This window comes from Balaenoptera acutorostrata, chromosome 9 (genome assembly GCF_949987535.1).
Source record: "Balaenoptera acutorostrata chromosome 9, mBalAcu1.1, whole genome shotgun sequence".
Taxonomy (NCBI): Eukaryota; Metazoa; Chordata; class Mammalia; order Artiodactyla; family Balaenopteridae; genus Balaenoptera; species Balaenoptera acutorostrata.
In genome coordinates, this window is record NC_080072.1 from 97,528,316 (window position 1) to 97,540,993 (window position 12,678).

The window sequence follows — 12,678 nt, forward strand, 5'->3', positions numbered from 1 at the left end:
GTGGCTCACGGGCCCAGCCGCTCCGTGGCATGTGGGATCTTCCCAGACCAGGGCTCGAACCCGTGTCCCCTGCATTAGCAGGCAGATTCTCAACCACTGCGCCACCAGGGAAGCCCGGTCTGTGTCTTTATTCCCGTCTTGCCACTAGGTTCTTCATGGCCTTTTTTTTTTTTTTCCCTTAGATTCCATATATATGTGTTAGCATACTGTATTTGTTTTTCTCTTTCTGACTTACTTCACTCTGTATGACAGACTCTAACTCCATCCACCTCATTACAAATACCTCCATTTCATTTCTTTTGATGGCTGAGTAATATTCCATTGTATATATGTGCCACATCTTCTTCATCCATTCATCTGTCGATGGACATTTAGGTTGCTTCCATGTCCTGGCTATTGTAAATAGAGCTGCAATGAACATTTTGGTACATGACTCTTTTTGACCTATGGTTTTCTCAGGGTGTATGCCCAGTAGTGGGATTGCTGGGTCGTATGGTAGTTCTATTTGTAGTTTTTTAAGGAACCTCCATACTGTTCTCCATAGTGGCTGTATCAATTTACATTCCCACCAACAGTGCAAGAGTGTTCCCTTTCCTCCACACCCTCTCCAGCATTTATTGTTTCTAGATTTTTTGATGATGGCCATTCTGACCGGTGTGAGATGATATCTCATTGTAGTTTTGATTTGCATTTCTCTAATGATTAATGATGTTGAGCATTCTTTCATGTGTCTGTAGGCCATCTGTATATCTTCTTTGGAGAAATGTCTATTTAGATCTTCTGCCCATTTTTGGATTGGGTTGTTCGTTTTTTTGTTATTGAGCTGCATGAGCTGCTTGTAAATCTTGGAGATTAATCCTTTGTCAGTTGCTTCATTTGCAAATATTTTCTCCCATTCTGAGGGTTGTCTTTTGGTCTTGTTTATGGTTTCCTTTGCTGTGCAAAAGCTTTTCAGTTTCATTAGGTCCCATTTGTTTATTTGTGTACTTATTTCCATTTCTCTGGGAGCTGGGTCAAAAAGAATCTTGCTGTGATGTATGTCATAGAGTGTTCTGCCTATGTTTTCCTCTAAGAGTTTGATAGTGTCTGCCCTTACACTTAGGTCTTTAATCCATTTTGAGTTTATTTTTGTGCATGGTGTCAGGGAGTGTTCTAATTTCATACTTTTACATGTTCCTGTCCAATTTTCCCAGCACCACTTATTGAAGAGGCTGTCTTTTCTCCACTGTATATGCTTGCCTCCTTTATCAAAGATAAGTTGACCATATGTGTGTGGGTTTATCTCTGGGCTTTCTATCCTGTAAAACAATATTTCTAAATTAATATTTTATTTATTAAAATATGTGTAACAAAATCAGTACATGTACCTAAATGAAATATTCTAACCAACAGTAGGCTATTTCATCTACATCCCCCAAATTATTAAAATTGACTCCCACCAAAGTTTTGGTTCCTCAGAGTCATTTATGTGTGATCGTTTACTGTTGACTGTTCCAGAACCCAAATTCTTCACCACCACACCATACTCCCTGCATGTGGGATAGAAATCACTGGGTGGAAACTAAGTTCCTTTTCATTCGGGTAACTTAGAGGGGTTTATATAGTCTAGTTTTGTTCTTCTAGTGGGTATGTTGAAAGTATTATATATTTAAGCCTCTTTAAGATTGGGTGAAGAGAGAAACTTTTTATCTTATGTTTTTGATAGCCCCAAAGACCCTGCACAGAAGCACAAGAACTCGCCTCTGTCGAGTGTAAGTAACCAAACGATAACCAAGGAGAATAACAGAAATGCCCATTTGGAACACCCAGAGCAGAATCCTGGTTCATCAGCAGGTGACACTTCAGCAGCGCACCGGGCGGTTTTAGGAGAAAACTTGATAGCCACGGCCCTTTGTCTCTCTGGCGGTGGGTCTCAGTCTGATTTGAAGGACGTGGCCAACACAGCGGGAGAGGAGGGGGACACACGCCTCCGGGAGAGCCTCCACCCCGCCACTCGGTCTCTTAAGGCAGGGTGCGATACAAAGCAGCTTGCCTCCGGGAATTGTCCTGAAGAGAAGGCCCCACAAGCCTCCATCCTAAAGGAAGGGAGCAGGGACACAGGCTTGGATTTCCCACCTGTGGTGCCTCCAGCAAATGGGGTTGAAGGAGTCAGAGTGGATCAGGATGATGATCAGGATAGCTCTTCCCTGAAGCTTTCTCAGAACATTGCCGTCCAGGTCAAGTATCAAGTTTCTACTACTAAAACAGAATTTGGGCTTTTAATTTTTTTTTTTTTTGAGGGCAGGAGATATTTCTTCATAGTTGGTGGAGAACTACTCTGTCTAGTTTTTTTACTGGCAACTCCTATACTATTTTCATACGGTGCTCTGTGATGACTTCATTCTGGTGTTCAATAAGTAACAGCCCGTGTCTAATCGTGACGACCAGGAACTTCATGACCTACATATAATCACTTTCACTGAGTAATTGATGAGTGTAGGTCATTAGCATTCATATTTCCTATCTTCGACCTTGCAGAAGGAATCCTTGTTAATTCTCTCACCTACGTCTTAAGTATGGTGTATCCTGCCTTCTAGTGACTGGTGTGCTTTTTTGTAGCAGGAAGGATGAGCACAGTAAATTGTAGGGGCCAGAATTCTTATCTGAGTCTTGAGCTTGTCTCTCCATCAGTTGTTGGGTCTTGTTCAGCTTATTTTGTGGGGTAAATGCTTCATGCTACATGGATGTCAGTGGACATTTGCCAGAACTACAGTTCTCTTGCTATGAAGCTGATAAGGGGAAGGAGCAAAAAGTTAACTTCTCAGTTCCTTGTGGCAGATTTCTCGGTGAAAGGACGAGAGCAATTCTGCCTTTTAGAATGTCTCTGAACAGTTCTGAATATAATTGTTTCTTTCTTTATAGACTGACTTTAAGACGGCTGATTCAGAGGTAAACACAGATCAAGATATTGAAAAGAATCTGGTAAGTAGTTAAACTGCAGTTGTTCATGTATGAAACCATTAATGCAGAAGATCGAGAGTCACATCATCTCAGTTGGAAAAGGTGCAGGAATCTCCTTTATAAAATCCCTGACAGATGGTCAGCTAACTTCTACTTGATCACCTCCAGAGGTGGGAAGCTTACTACTCATGAAGCAGCATACTGCATTTTGAAAATAGCTCTTATTGTTAGATCTTATTATGAGGTGAGAACAGAACCACTGAAACTTCTTGTTATAGTTCTCTCTTGAGCTACATAGAGTAAATCTAAATCCCTTTACTTGTTAGCCCAAAATATATTCAAAATGTCTTTTTAAATGCTTTTTCCTCTTATCCTTCAAGTCTGAACCTTTCCAGGTGAAACATCCCCAGATGTTTTTTTAACATTCTTCTTTACTTCGTATGATATATTTTTCAATCTTTTTTTTTTTTTTTAAATTTTATTTATTTATTTATTTATTTTTGGCTGTGTTGGGTCTTCGTTTCTGTGCAAGGGCTTTCTCTAGTTGTGGCAAGCGGGGGCCACTCTTCATCGCGGTACGCGGGCCTCTCGTTGCGGAGCACAGGCTCCAGACGCGCAAGCTCAGTAGCTGTGGCTCACGGGCCTAGTTGCTCCGCGGCATGTGGGATCGTCCCAGGCCAGGGCTCGAACCTGTGTCCCCTGCATTGGCAGGCAGATTCTCAACCACTGCGCCACCAGGGAAGCCCCTATTTTTCAGTCTTTTCTTCAACCTGGTTACTTTTTCACCTAGACATGTTACATCTTCTCAATGTTTCTTTTAAATTGTGATCCTGAGAGCTAAATGTAGTAATGCACATACAGTATAATTACTTCACAATACAGTGGAAGTCTTGTGCTCTCTCTCATTCTAGACACCATTTCCTAAGCTGGCATCAGCTTATTTTGGCCATCTCGTCGCACTGTTGAGCTTTCACTTATACTCCATCAGGTCTTTTTCTCATGTATTGTTTAGTTGTATCTTCCTATTTTATGCCTAGGTAATTGGGTTTTTTTTTTTTTTTTGAACATCACTTTTCAAATCTATTTTTTACTTAAAAATAGGTAATTTTTTTAAAAAATATTTATTTATTTATTTTATTTTTGGCTGTGTTGGGTCTTCTGTGCAAGTTGGGTTTCTGTGCGAGGGCTTTCTCTAGTTGCAGCGAGTGGGGGCCACTCTTCATCACGGTGCGCGGGCCTCTCACTGTTGCGGCCTCTCTTGTTGCGGAGCACAAGCTCCAGACGCGCAGGCTCAGTAGCTGTGGCTCACGGGCCTAGTTGCTCCGCGGCATGTGGGATCTTCCCAGACCAGGGCTCAAACCCGTGTCCCCCGCATTGGCAGGCAGATTCTCAACCACTGCGCCACCAGGGAAGCCCAGGTAATTGGTTTTTAAAACTTAGAGAACTTCACATTTATATTTGTTAAAGTGGTCCCCTTGATCTTTCCCTGGCGTTTTGTGGCAAAACTTCCACCCTGTAAGTGTGTGGATGTCTGAATGTCCATTTTTCAAGAGGAAGGATAACGCTAGAAAAGGCACCCTAAGTTCAAGAAGAGGCCTTTAGGGTAAGATATGTTAATTGAGTGGAAATAAAGAGGAAAGCCAGGTAAGAAAGTGGATATTTGGTGCAAGTTGAAGAAATTGAGGGGCAGATGGAAAGAAGTAAGTTATTGGAGTACATTAACCACATGAAAACTTTTAAATAGAGAGTAGCAACTCAGGAGTTATTTATAACAGGCAAGTAAAAAGATCCTAGAGATGAGAGACCTGATGGCGATGTGCTGGGTGAGAACCAGGCTAGGAGAGAACCTCCAGGGGAAGGAGGAGAAGTCACCTTTTCTTAAGCAATTATTCTAAGCACTTTACATGGAGTGTTTATTTGGTCCCCACAGTTGTAAGGCGGGGTTTCGTTGACCATATAGCAATTGAAGGGGCCAACTAAGAGGTTATAGATAAGCTTTAGCATCAGTCTGAAACGGGTGGAAACTGACAAGCCATTAGGCCAAAAGAGGCCCAGGGTTGTGTTTTGTTTGGCAGTATTCTTTCGGGTGGTGGTGTGGCCACATGCTGTAATTTCTTTTATTATTATTACTTTTAAAATATTTATTTATTTATTTAATTTGGTTGCGCCAGGTCTTAGTTGTGGCAGGTGGGCTCCTTCGTTGCGGCTCCAGGGCTCCTTAGTTGTGGCATGCGAACTCTCAGTTGCAGCATGCACGTGGGATCTAGTTCCCCGACCAGGGATCGAACCGGGCCCCCTGCATTGGGAGCGTGGCGTCTTAACCACTGTGCCACCAGGGAAGTCCCTATTATTATTATTTTTAAAACACAATATGATTATATTTTAATACACAACCAAAATACAAAATACTATAATAAGTTGACAACAGTAGAACATGGTATTTCATTTGCATTGCATGACAGATGGTTAACATTCTTAGTTGTAAATGAGCTCTCCACATGCTTTTTTTTTTTTTTTTCATTTTAAATTATTTATTTATTTATTTATTTATTTATTTTTTGGCTGTGTTGGGTCTTCGTTTCTGTGCGAGGGCTTTCTCCAGTTGCGGCGAGCGGGGGCCACTCTTCATCGCGGTGCGCGGGCCTCTCACCATCGCGGCCTCCCCTGTTGCGGAGCACAGGCTCCAGACGCGCAGGCTCAGCAGTTGTGGCTCACGGGCCTAGTTGCTCCGCGGCATGTGGGATCTTCCCAGACCAGGGCTGGAACCCGTGTCCCCTGCATCAGCAGGCAGACTCTCAACCACTGCGCCACCAGGGAAGCCCTCCACATGCTTTTAAAAAGGCATTGGGGGCTTCCCTGGTGGCGCAGTGGTTGAGAATCTGCCTGCTAATGCAGGAGACACGGGTTCGAGCCCTGGTCTGGGAGGATCCCACATGCCGCGGAGCGGCTGGGCCCGTGAGCCACGGCTGCTGAGCCTGCGCTTCTGGAGCCTGTGCCCCGCGACGGGAGGGGCCGCGATAGTGAAAGGCCCGCGCACCGCGATGAAGAGCGGTCCCCGCACCGCGATGAAGAGTGGCCCCCACTTGCCGCAACTGGAGAAAGCCCTCGCACGAACCAAAGACCCAGCACAGCCAAAAATAAATAAATAAATAAATAAAAATAAAATTAAAAAAAAAAAAAAAAATCTGAGACTCAAATTTCAAAAAAAAAAAAAAAAAAGGCATTGGGACTAGGCAGGTATTAAGCTTAGTGGCAATACAGGGAACTTTGCTCCTGTTTTATTTGCTACCCTTTTCATGCATTTACAGTAATTGCCCACTGCCTACATTTGAAATTGTGACTCCTGGCTCTCAGGACCAATTCACCATCAATGAAACAAAGTAACAATGTGTAACCCTTTGGCTTATTAAGATGAGAATTTTATCAAGTAATTTACTGTATGCCTTTAAGCCATCCATTTGTGTGTACTAATAGTATGTACCTTGAGACTTCTTTCCCTGAAGACTAGAGTTTTTTCCCCATCCTGTGTTGTTATAAAGATGTATTATGGACAGAGAGGTACCATAAGGAAGTAGAGAGAGAAGAAAAGAATCCTCTAATCTACTAGTTTTCATCAGTTGGTTCTTAACCTTTAACTTTTCTTGGGTTAAGGTCCTCTTTCAGAATCTTTTGAAAACTTTGAATTCTCATCTCAAAAAATTTTATACACACCTATCCATAGACCTCAGGTTCAGAATCCCTTTAAAGTTATGATGCTAAGGTGTCATCTGTTTAGTGAGCATTAGTCACATTTCAGTACATGGACTAAGGACTAGCTTCTCCCAAAGCTAAAGTCCCATCTTGAGAGCTTATTTTTTTATTATCATAGTGTGATAAGTTTTCCCCCATTCACTTCTAAAACCTTTCTTTTCTTTGAAAGTAGTTATCATCTAATGAACAAATTTAGTTTAATGCTCTGTTTAAATTTTACACCGGTTACCTTATACCAAATGTGTTTTAAATTGACCCTCTAAGTTTTAGTGTTCCTTTGAAAAGTAATCATTACTTTTCTTGATTTATTAATGTGGGGGAGGCAGAGCTGAAATGTGACCCTTAGAAGCTTCATCTCTTTTATTGATTTATTTATTTATTGGCTGCGCTGGGTCTTCGTTGCGGCACGCGAGAGCTTTAGTTGCAGCGTGCATGCGGGATCTAGTTCCCCAACCAGGGATCGAACCCAGGCCCCCTGCATTGGGAGTGTGGAGTCTTACCCACTGGACCACCAGGGAAGTCCCAGAAGCTTTACTTCTGCTCCCTGTTTATATGAGAGCTTGCCGATTTGACCAATCTGAATACCAAGTGCCCCAGAACTCTTTGGTGGATCTGCCAATTTGTAGTGCTAATGACCAGTAAGGAGTCCAGTTTCTGGATGCATTTTGAGTAGTTGACCTGTTCTTTGTTTTTTCTCGTTCTTCTTCCTCTTAATAGATAAAATACCTTATTTCTCTTATTCCCTACTGCAGGGAAATTAGCCTATAAAGGGTCAGTTAGTAGATATCTTAGGCTTTGTGGGCTATATGTGCTCTTTTGTAACCACTCCACTCTGCTGTTGTAGTGTGAAAGCAGCCAGCCAGCTGTCGGGTATGGCTGTGTTCCTATAAAACATTTACTTATAAAAATAGACGATGGGACTTCCCTGGTGGCGCAGTGGTTAAGAATCTGCCTGCCAATGCAGGGGACACGGGAACAAGCCCTGGTCCGGGAAGCTCCCACATGCCGCGGAGCAGCTCAGCTCTTGCACCACAACTACTGAGCCTGCGTGCCACAGCTACTGAAGCCCACGCGCCTAGAACCTGTGCTCTGCGACAAGAGAAGACACCGCAATGAGAAGCCCCCGTGCTGCAATGAAGAGTAGCCCCCTCTCGCCACAACTTAGAGAAAGCCCGTGCTCAGCAATGAAGACCCAATGCAGCCAAAAATAAAATAAATAAATAAAATTAAAAAACAAAAACAGGTGATGGCTGGATTTGGCCCACAGGCCATAGGTTGCCATCCTCCATCTTAGCACAGCGTTGTACAATAGAATTTCCTTTAACGATGGAAGTGCTCTGTATCTGTGCTGTCCAGTATAGTAGCCACTACTCACATGTAGCTACTGAGCGCTTGGAATGTAGTAAGGTGACTGAGGAGCTGGATGTTTACATTTTTTATTCTAATTAATTTAGCTACAGCATTGGACACTGCAGCCATAGCGCCCTGCATGGTGCTTTGAACAGGGACATGGTGAATGTTTCTTGCAATGAAATTGGCGAATTAAACTTCTCATCTGTTGTTACCAATAGGATAAAATGATGACAGAGAGAACCCTGTTGAAGGAGCGTTACCAGGAGGTCCTGGACAAGCAGAGGCAAGTGGAGAATCAGCTCCAAGTGCAATTAAAGCAACTTCAGCAAAGGAGAGAAGAAGAAATGAAGAATCACCAGGTATTCTGCTTATATTAAAATTGGCAATAAGTAAAGCTATAGTCCCTAATCAGACTTTAATTTTGTTTTCAAATTAATAGAAATAAAAAAGCAGTATTTAACTTTTTAATGGTTATCATAGAATTTTAAGGATAAACAAGAACCTTCGAGGGCATCTTGTCCAAACTCTCACTCCTATTTTGGTTCAGAGAGGAAAGGATTATTTATTTAATATATTTGTTTGACTGCCTACCTGGAAAGTCATTTGATTAGACTCCTGTCTCACACTCTATTTAAAAATACAATTCTAAGTAAATTAAAAATATACATATAAAAGCTGGAAAAAAATTTTAAATCAGAAGAAAATTTAGAAGAATATTTATATACCTTAAGTTGCAAGAGGTCATTTTAACCCAGGCAGAAAACCTAGAAGATTTTAAAAAATTAATTATATATAATTTAAATTTTTGGCATGGCAAATGATATAGAAAACAGTCAAAAGATCAATATTAGACTGAGAGAAAATATTTATAGCACATCTGATGAAGGGTTTAAGATGACATTCTGAGATTCCTACAAATACATGGTAAAAGCCAAAAATCTAGAGAAAAACCAGGAAACATTACTGTATTACTCTCCTATTGTAATAGTTTTCTACTGTAATAGTTTCCCATTGCTGCTGTAACAAATTGTCATGAATTTAGAGCTTAAAACAACACAAATTTATTATCTTACAGTTCTGTAGGTCAGAAGTCCAACATGGGTGTCACTGGGATAAAATCAAGGTATTAGGAGGGCTGCATTCCTTTCTGGGGACTCTAGGGGAGAATACATTTCCCTGCATTTCTGGCTTCTAGAGGCTGTTTGCATTCCTTAACCTGTGGCCCCTGTCTCCATCTTCAAAGTCAGCAACGTTGCATTTCTGTAACTGTTCTTCCCTAATCACATCTTCCTCTGATCACAACTGGGAAAGTTTCTCTGCTTTTAAAGACCCATTTGTGGTTAGATTGGGCCCACGCTGATAATCCAGGATTGTCTCCCTATCTCTTTTGTTATGGAAGGTAACATAGGTTCCAAGGAGTAGAACATGGGCATTTTTGTGGGGAAGGGCTTATTATTTTGCCCATAACAGTTACAAACAGTAATTCACAGAAGAGGAAAAGCAAATGGGTAATAAATGTATGAAAGTAAATTCAGCCTTACTAGTGTCGATCCATTTGTATAGCAAATATTTTTTGAATTCCTGATGTACGCTCTGAAGATTTAGTGGTGAATGAAACATAGTCTCTGCCTTCATTGAATGCTTATTCTAGTTGGAGGAGACAGACAATAAAAACAGTAAAAGAATAGGAGGTAGTGAAATGCTCATTAAAATTACTAGATACCATTCCTCCCTCTTTCCCAAGAGATTGGGAAAAATGAAATAAGTTGTCAAAGGTAAGGAAAAATGAACTCTTTTTAGACATTGGTGGGAGTGTGAATTGTTATGACCTTTTCAGAAAAGATATTAGGGGGACTTACTTGGTGGTCCAGTGGTTAAGACTCCAAGCTTCCAATGCAGGGGGCGCAGGTTCAATTCCTGGTCGGGGAACCAAGAATCCCACGTGCCGTGCAGCGTGCCAAAAAGTTAAATAAATAAATAAACAAGTAAATAAGTATATAAATAAATAAAGTCTGAAGAAAAAGATATTAGGAATTGTCACTTAAAATTTTAAAGTGTATATATACCTTGACTTAGCAGTCTCATTGTTAGGAGTCTATTCTACAGAAATAAAAGCTTTTGTACGAAAATATAGGCATACAGAATGTTTATTGTAGTATAATTTGTAGTTACAAGAAAACTGAAATCAACCTTAACAGGATGGACTCTTAACAGAGAATGGTTGACTAAATTCGACGTGTCATGTCGTGTTATACAGCTATTTTTTAGTTTTATCGATAGTATGCTCATGTTAAGTGAACAAAAGCAAGATGCAGAATAGTGTATATAAAATCACCTCATTATGAAGAAAACAAAAAAGCAAACACGTACGTAAGTACACATGTATTTGTGTAAGAATGGAGAAAGATGTGAAAGCATAGAACAAAACGCTTAACACATTGATTACTTTATGGGTAGAATTGGTGTGAATTAGGGGTGACTTAACTTTTACTTTTTGTTTGACTTCCTATTATAAATATATATGTATATAGTTAAATAATTTAAAAAGAACAAAGATAACCCCTACACATAATAAAGTAGAGCCATAACAAAACAAAACAAGACCATATTTGTTGGAAGTAGCAAACTCCCACCCTGTACAAAAATGCCTTTCTCAGCAGTCTTGACAGGTGTTCATTCAGCCTTTATTTGAGCACCAGTAATGGAGAGCTTATTGCTTCACAAGGCAGTAAATTCCATTTTTGAACTGTTGTGATTGTTCGAAATTCTTTTCTCCTGTTGAATTGGAATCTGCTTTATTATAACTTACTCCCTTTTGGGACTTTTTTGACTGCTTTTGGGACTACTCATCAACCAGATTCCTTCAATTCAATTTGAAATCACTAAAGTCAATATGTTAATTTGAGATAGTTGAAAGTGACCTTCAGACCGAAAGAACTAATTCATTTCCTTCTTTATTTGTGTGTGACTATAATTGTGCGGGACTTAGGAGATATTAAAGGCTATCCAGGACGTAACAATAAAGCGAGAAGAAACAAAGAAGAAGATAGAGAAAGAAAAGAAGGAGTTTTTGCAGAAGGAGCAGGATCTGAAAGCTGAAATTGAGAAGCTTTGTGAGAAGGGCAGAAGGTAAATGATGCTGTTAAGAATAAAAACCCTGTGTTTATGTGTGTGTTTGTACATAACGGGCCGGTTCTGTTTGTGTTTCTACTTTCTTTTCCTTCAGTCTAATTTTTATTTGAAAAACAAGTGTACAAATTAAAATCCTTTAGTGATTTTAGCTTTTTTAGCACCCTATGTTAAGTTTAATAAAAAGTGTTTCAGGGATTCATTAATACATTGAAATAACAGCAGCTCATTGTTTGGTCCCAAGTATGATCAAGATTTTGATATATATCGAACACCTATTTCGCTTGCCTTATCTGATGTTTTACAGTTTAGGCTCTGAGGCTACTTTGATTATGTTAAATTCAGCACTAAAACCAAATTTCAAACAGTAACATTGCAAGCTGTTTGGAAGGCTATTTAATGTATCTGTGTCCTTTTCAGGGTACTGCAGCAAGGCTAAGGTGGGCATAGAATTTGGTCATAGTTTCAATTTTCTAAGTTTCTTAATGTGACCTGTTTGGAAGTCAGAATAGTTGTGAATATTGTGATTTTATTTAAATTCTACTAAAATGCATTTTTATTTATCAAGAAAATCTTGGCTTGCTAATGTGTCAGAGAGCTAAGTGAAAAGTAGCAGGATACTTGGAAAATGATTCAGCAAATGAGGAAAGATGATAAATAAGAAAGGACATTTTGGAATAATTGGGAAAATTTATTGTATCAATGGTAAATATTTTGCGTATGATTATGTAGAAGGTTCTTATTCTTAATAGATACTTGCTGAAGTTTTAGGGGTTAAGTGTTATGATGTCTATAACTTTCAGGTGGTTCAGAGGGGGGAGTAAAGTAAATGTGACAAAAAGCATTAACAGCTGGTGAATCCAGATGAAGGGCATGTGTTCACTGGACTATTCTGTTAACTTTTCTGTTGGTTTGAAATTTTCAAAGAAAAAGTTGCAGGGGTTGGGGTAGATATAGGGAGAAATTAGCCAGGCAACGAATAGGGAAAAAGACATTGCAGGCAGGGGACCTACAGACGAGAGAGATTAGCAACTGAGACCTGAGGTAGAGAGGAATGAGGCTAGTGGAGGAAGCAGAAGCCTGATCACAAAGGCTCAGATCCCGTGTAAGGAGTTTGAGATTTTCCCTGATAGTGAGAGACTAGAGAGTTTTAAGGAGGGGGTGGGGAATCAAAGGATGAGATTTGCACTTTATTTATTTTCAGTTAAAAAATTTTTAATTGAAGTATGGTTGATTTATAATATATTAGTTTCAGATGTACAATGTAGTGATTTAAAATGCTTATGGATTATATTTAAAGTTATTATAAAATATTGGCTGTATTCCCTGTGCTGTACACTATATCCTTACAGCTTATTTATTTTATACACAGTAGTTTGTACTTCTTAGTCCCCTACCCCTATCTTGCCCCTCCCCCCATCTCCCCACTGGCAGCCACCTGTTTGTTCTCCATATCTGTGGGTCTGTTTCTGTTTTGTTACATTCATTCATTCTTTTCACTTTTTA

The 12,678-nt window shown here is 40.1% G+C and overlaps 1 protein-coding gene across 2 annotated transcripts in view; it reads left to right on the forward strand.

Annotated features, from left to right (window-relative positions):
* The window catches only part of RNF214 (ring finger protein 214), a 59,080-nt gene that overhangs the window by 4,897 nt on the left and 41,505 nt on the right, over positions 1-12,678 (forward strand). Inside the window, exons 3-6 of one of the 2 annotated variants that reach the window (XM_057552637.1) lie at positions 1,706-2,216; positions 2,902-2,961; positions 8,262-8,402; positions 11,033-11,172. In XM_057552637.1, the coding sequence (XP_057408620.1) occupies positions 1,706-2,216; positions 2,902-2,961; positions 8,262-8,402; positions 11,033-11,172 (852 nt within the window). The remainder of the gene's footprint in view (positions 1-1,705; positions 2,217-2,901; positions 2,962-8,261; positions 8,403-11,032; positions 11,173-12,678) is intronic. The other variant, XM_057552638.1, reaches the window with a different exon arrangement.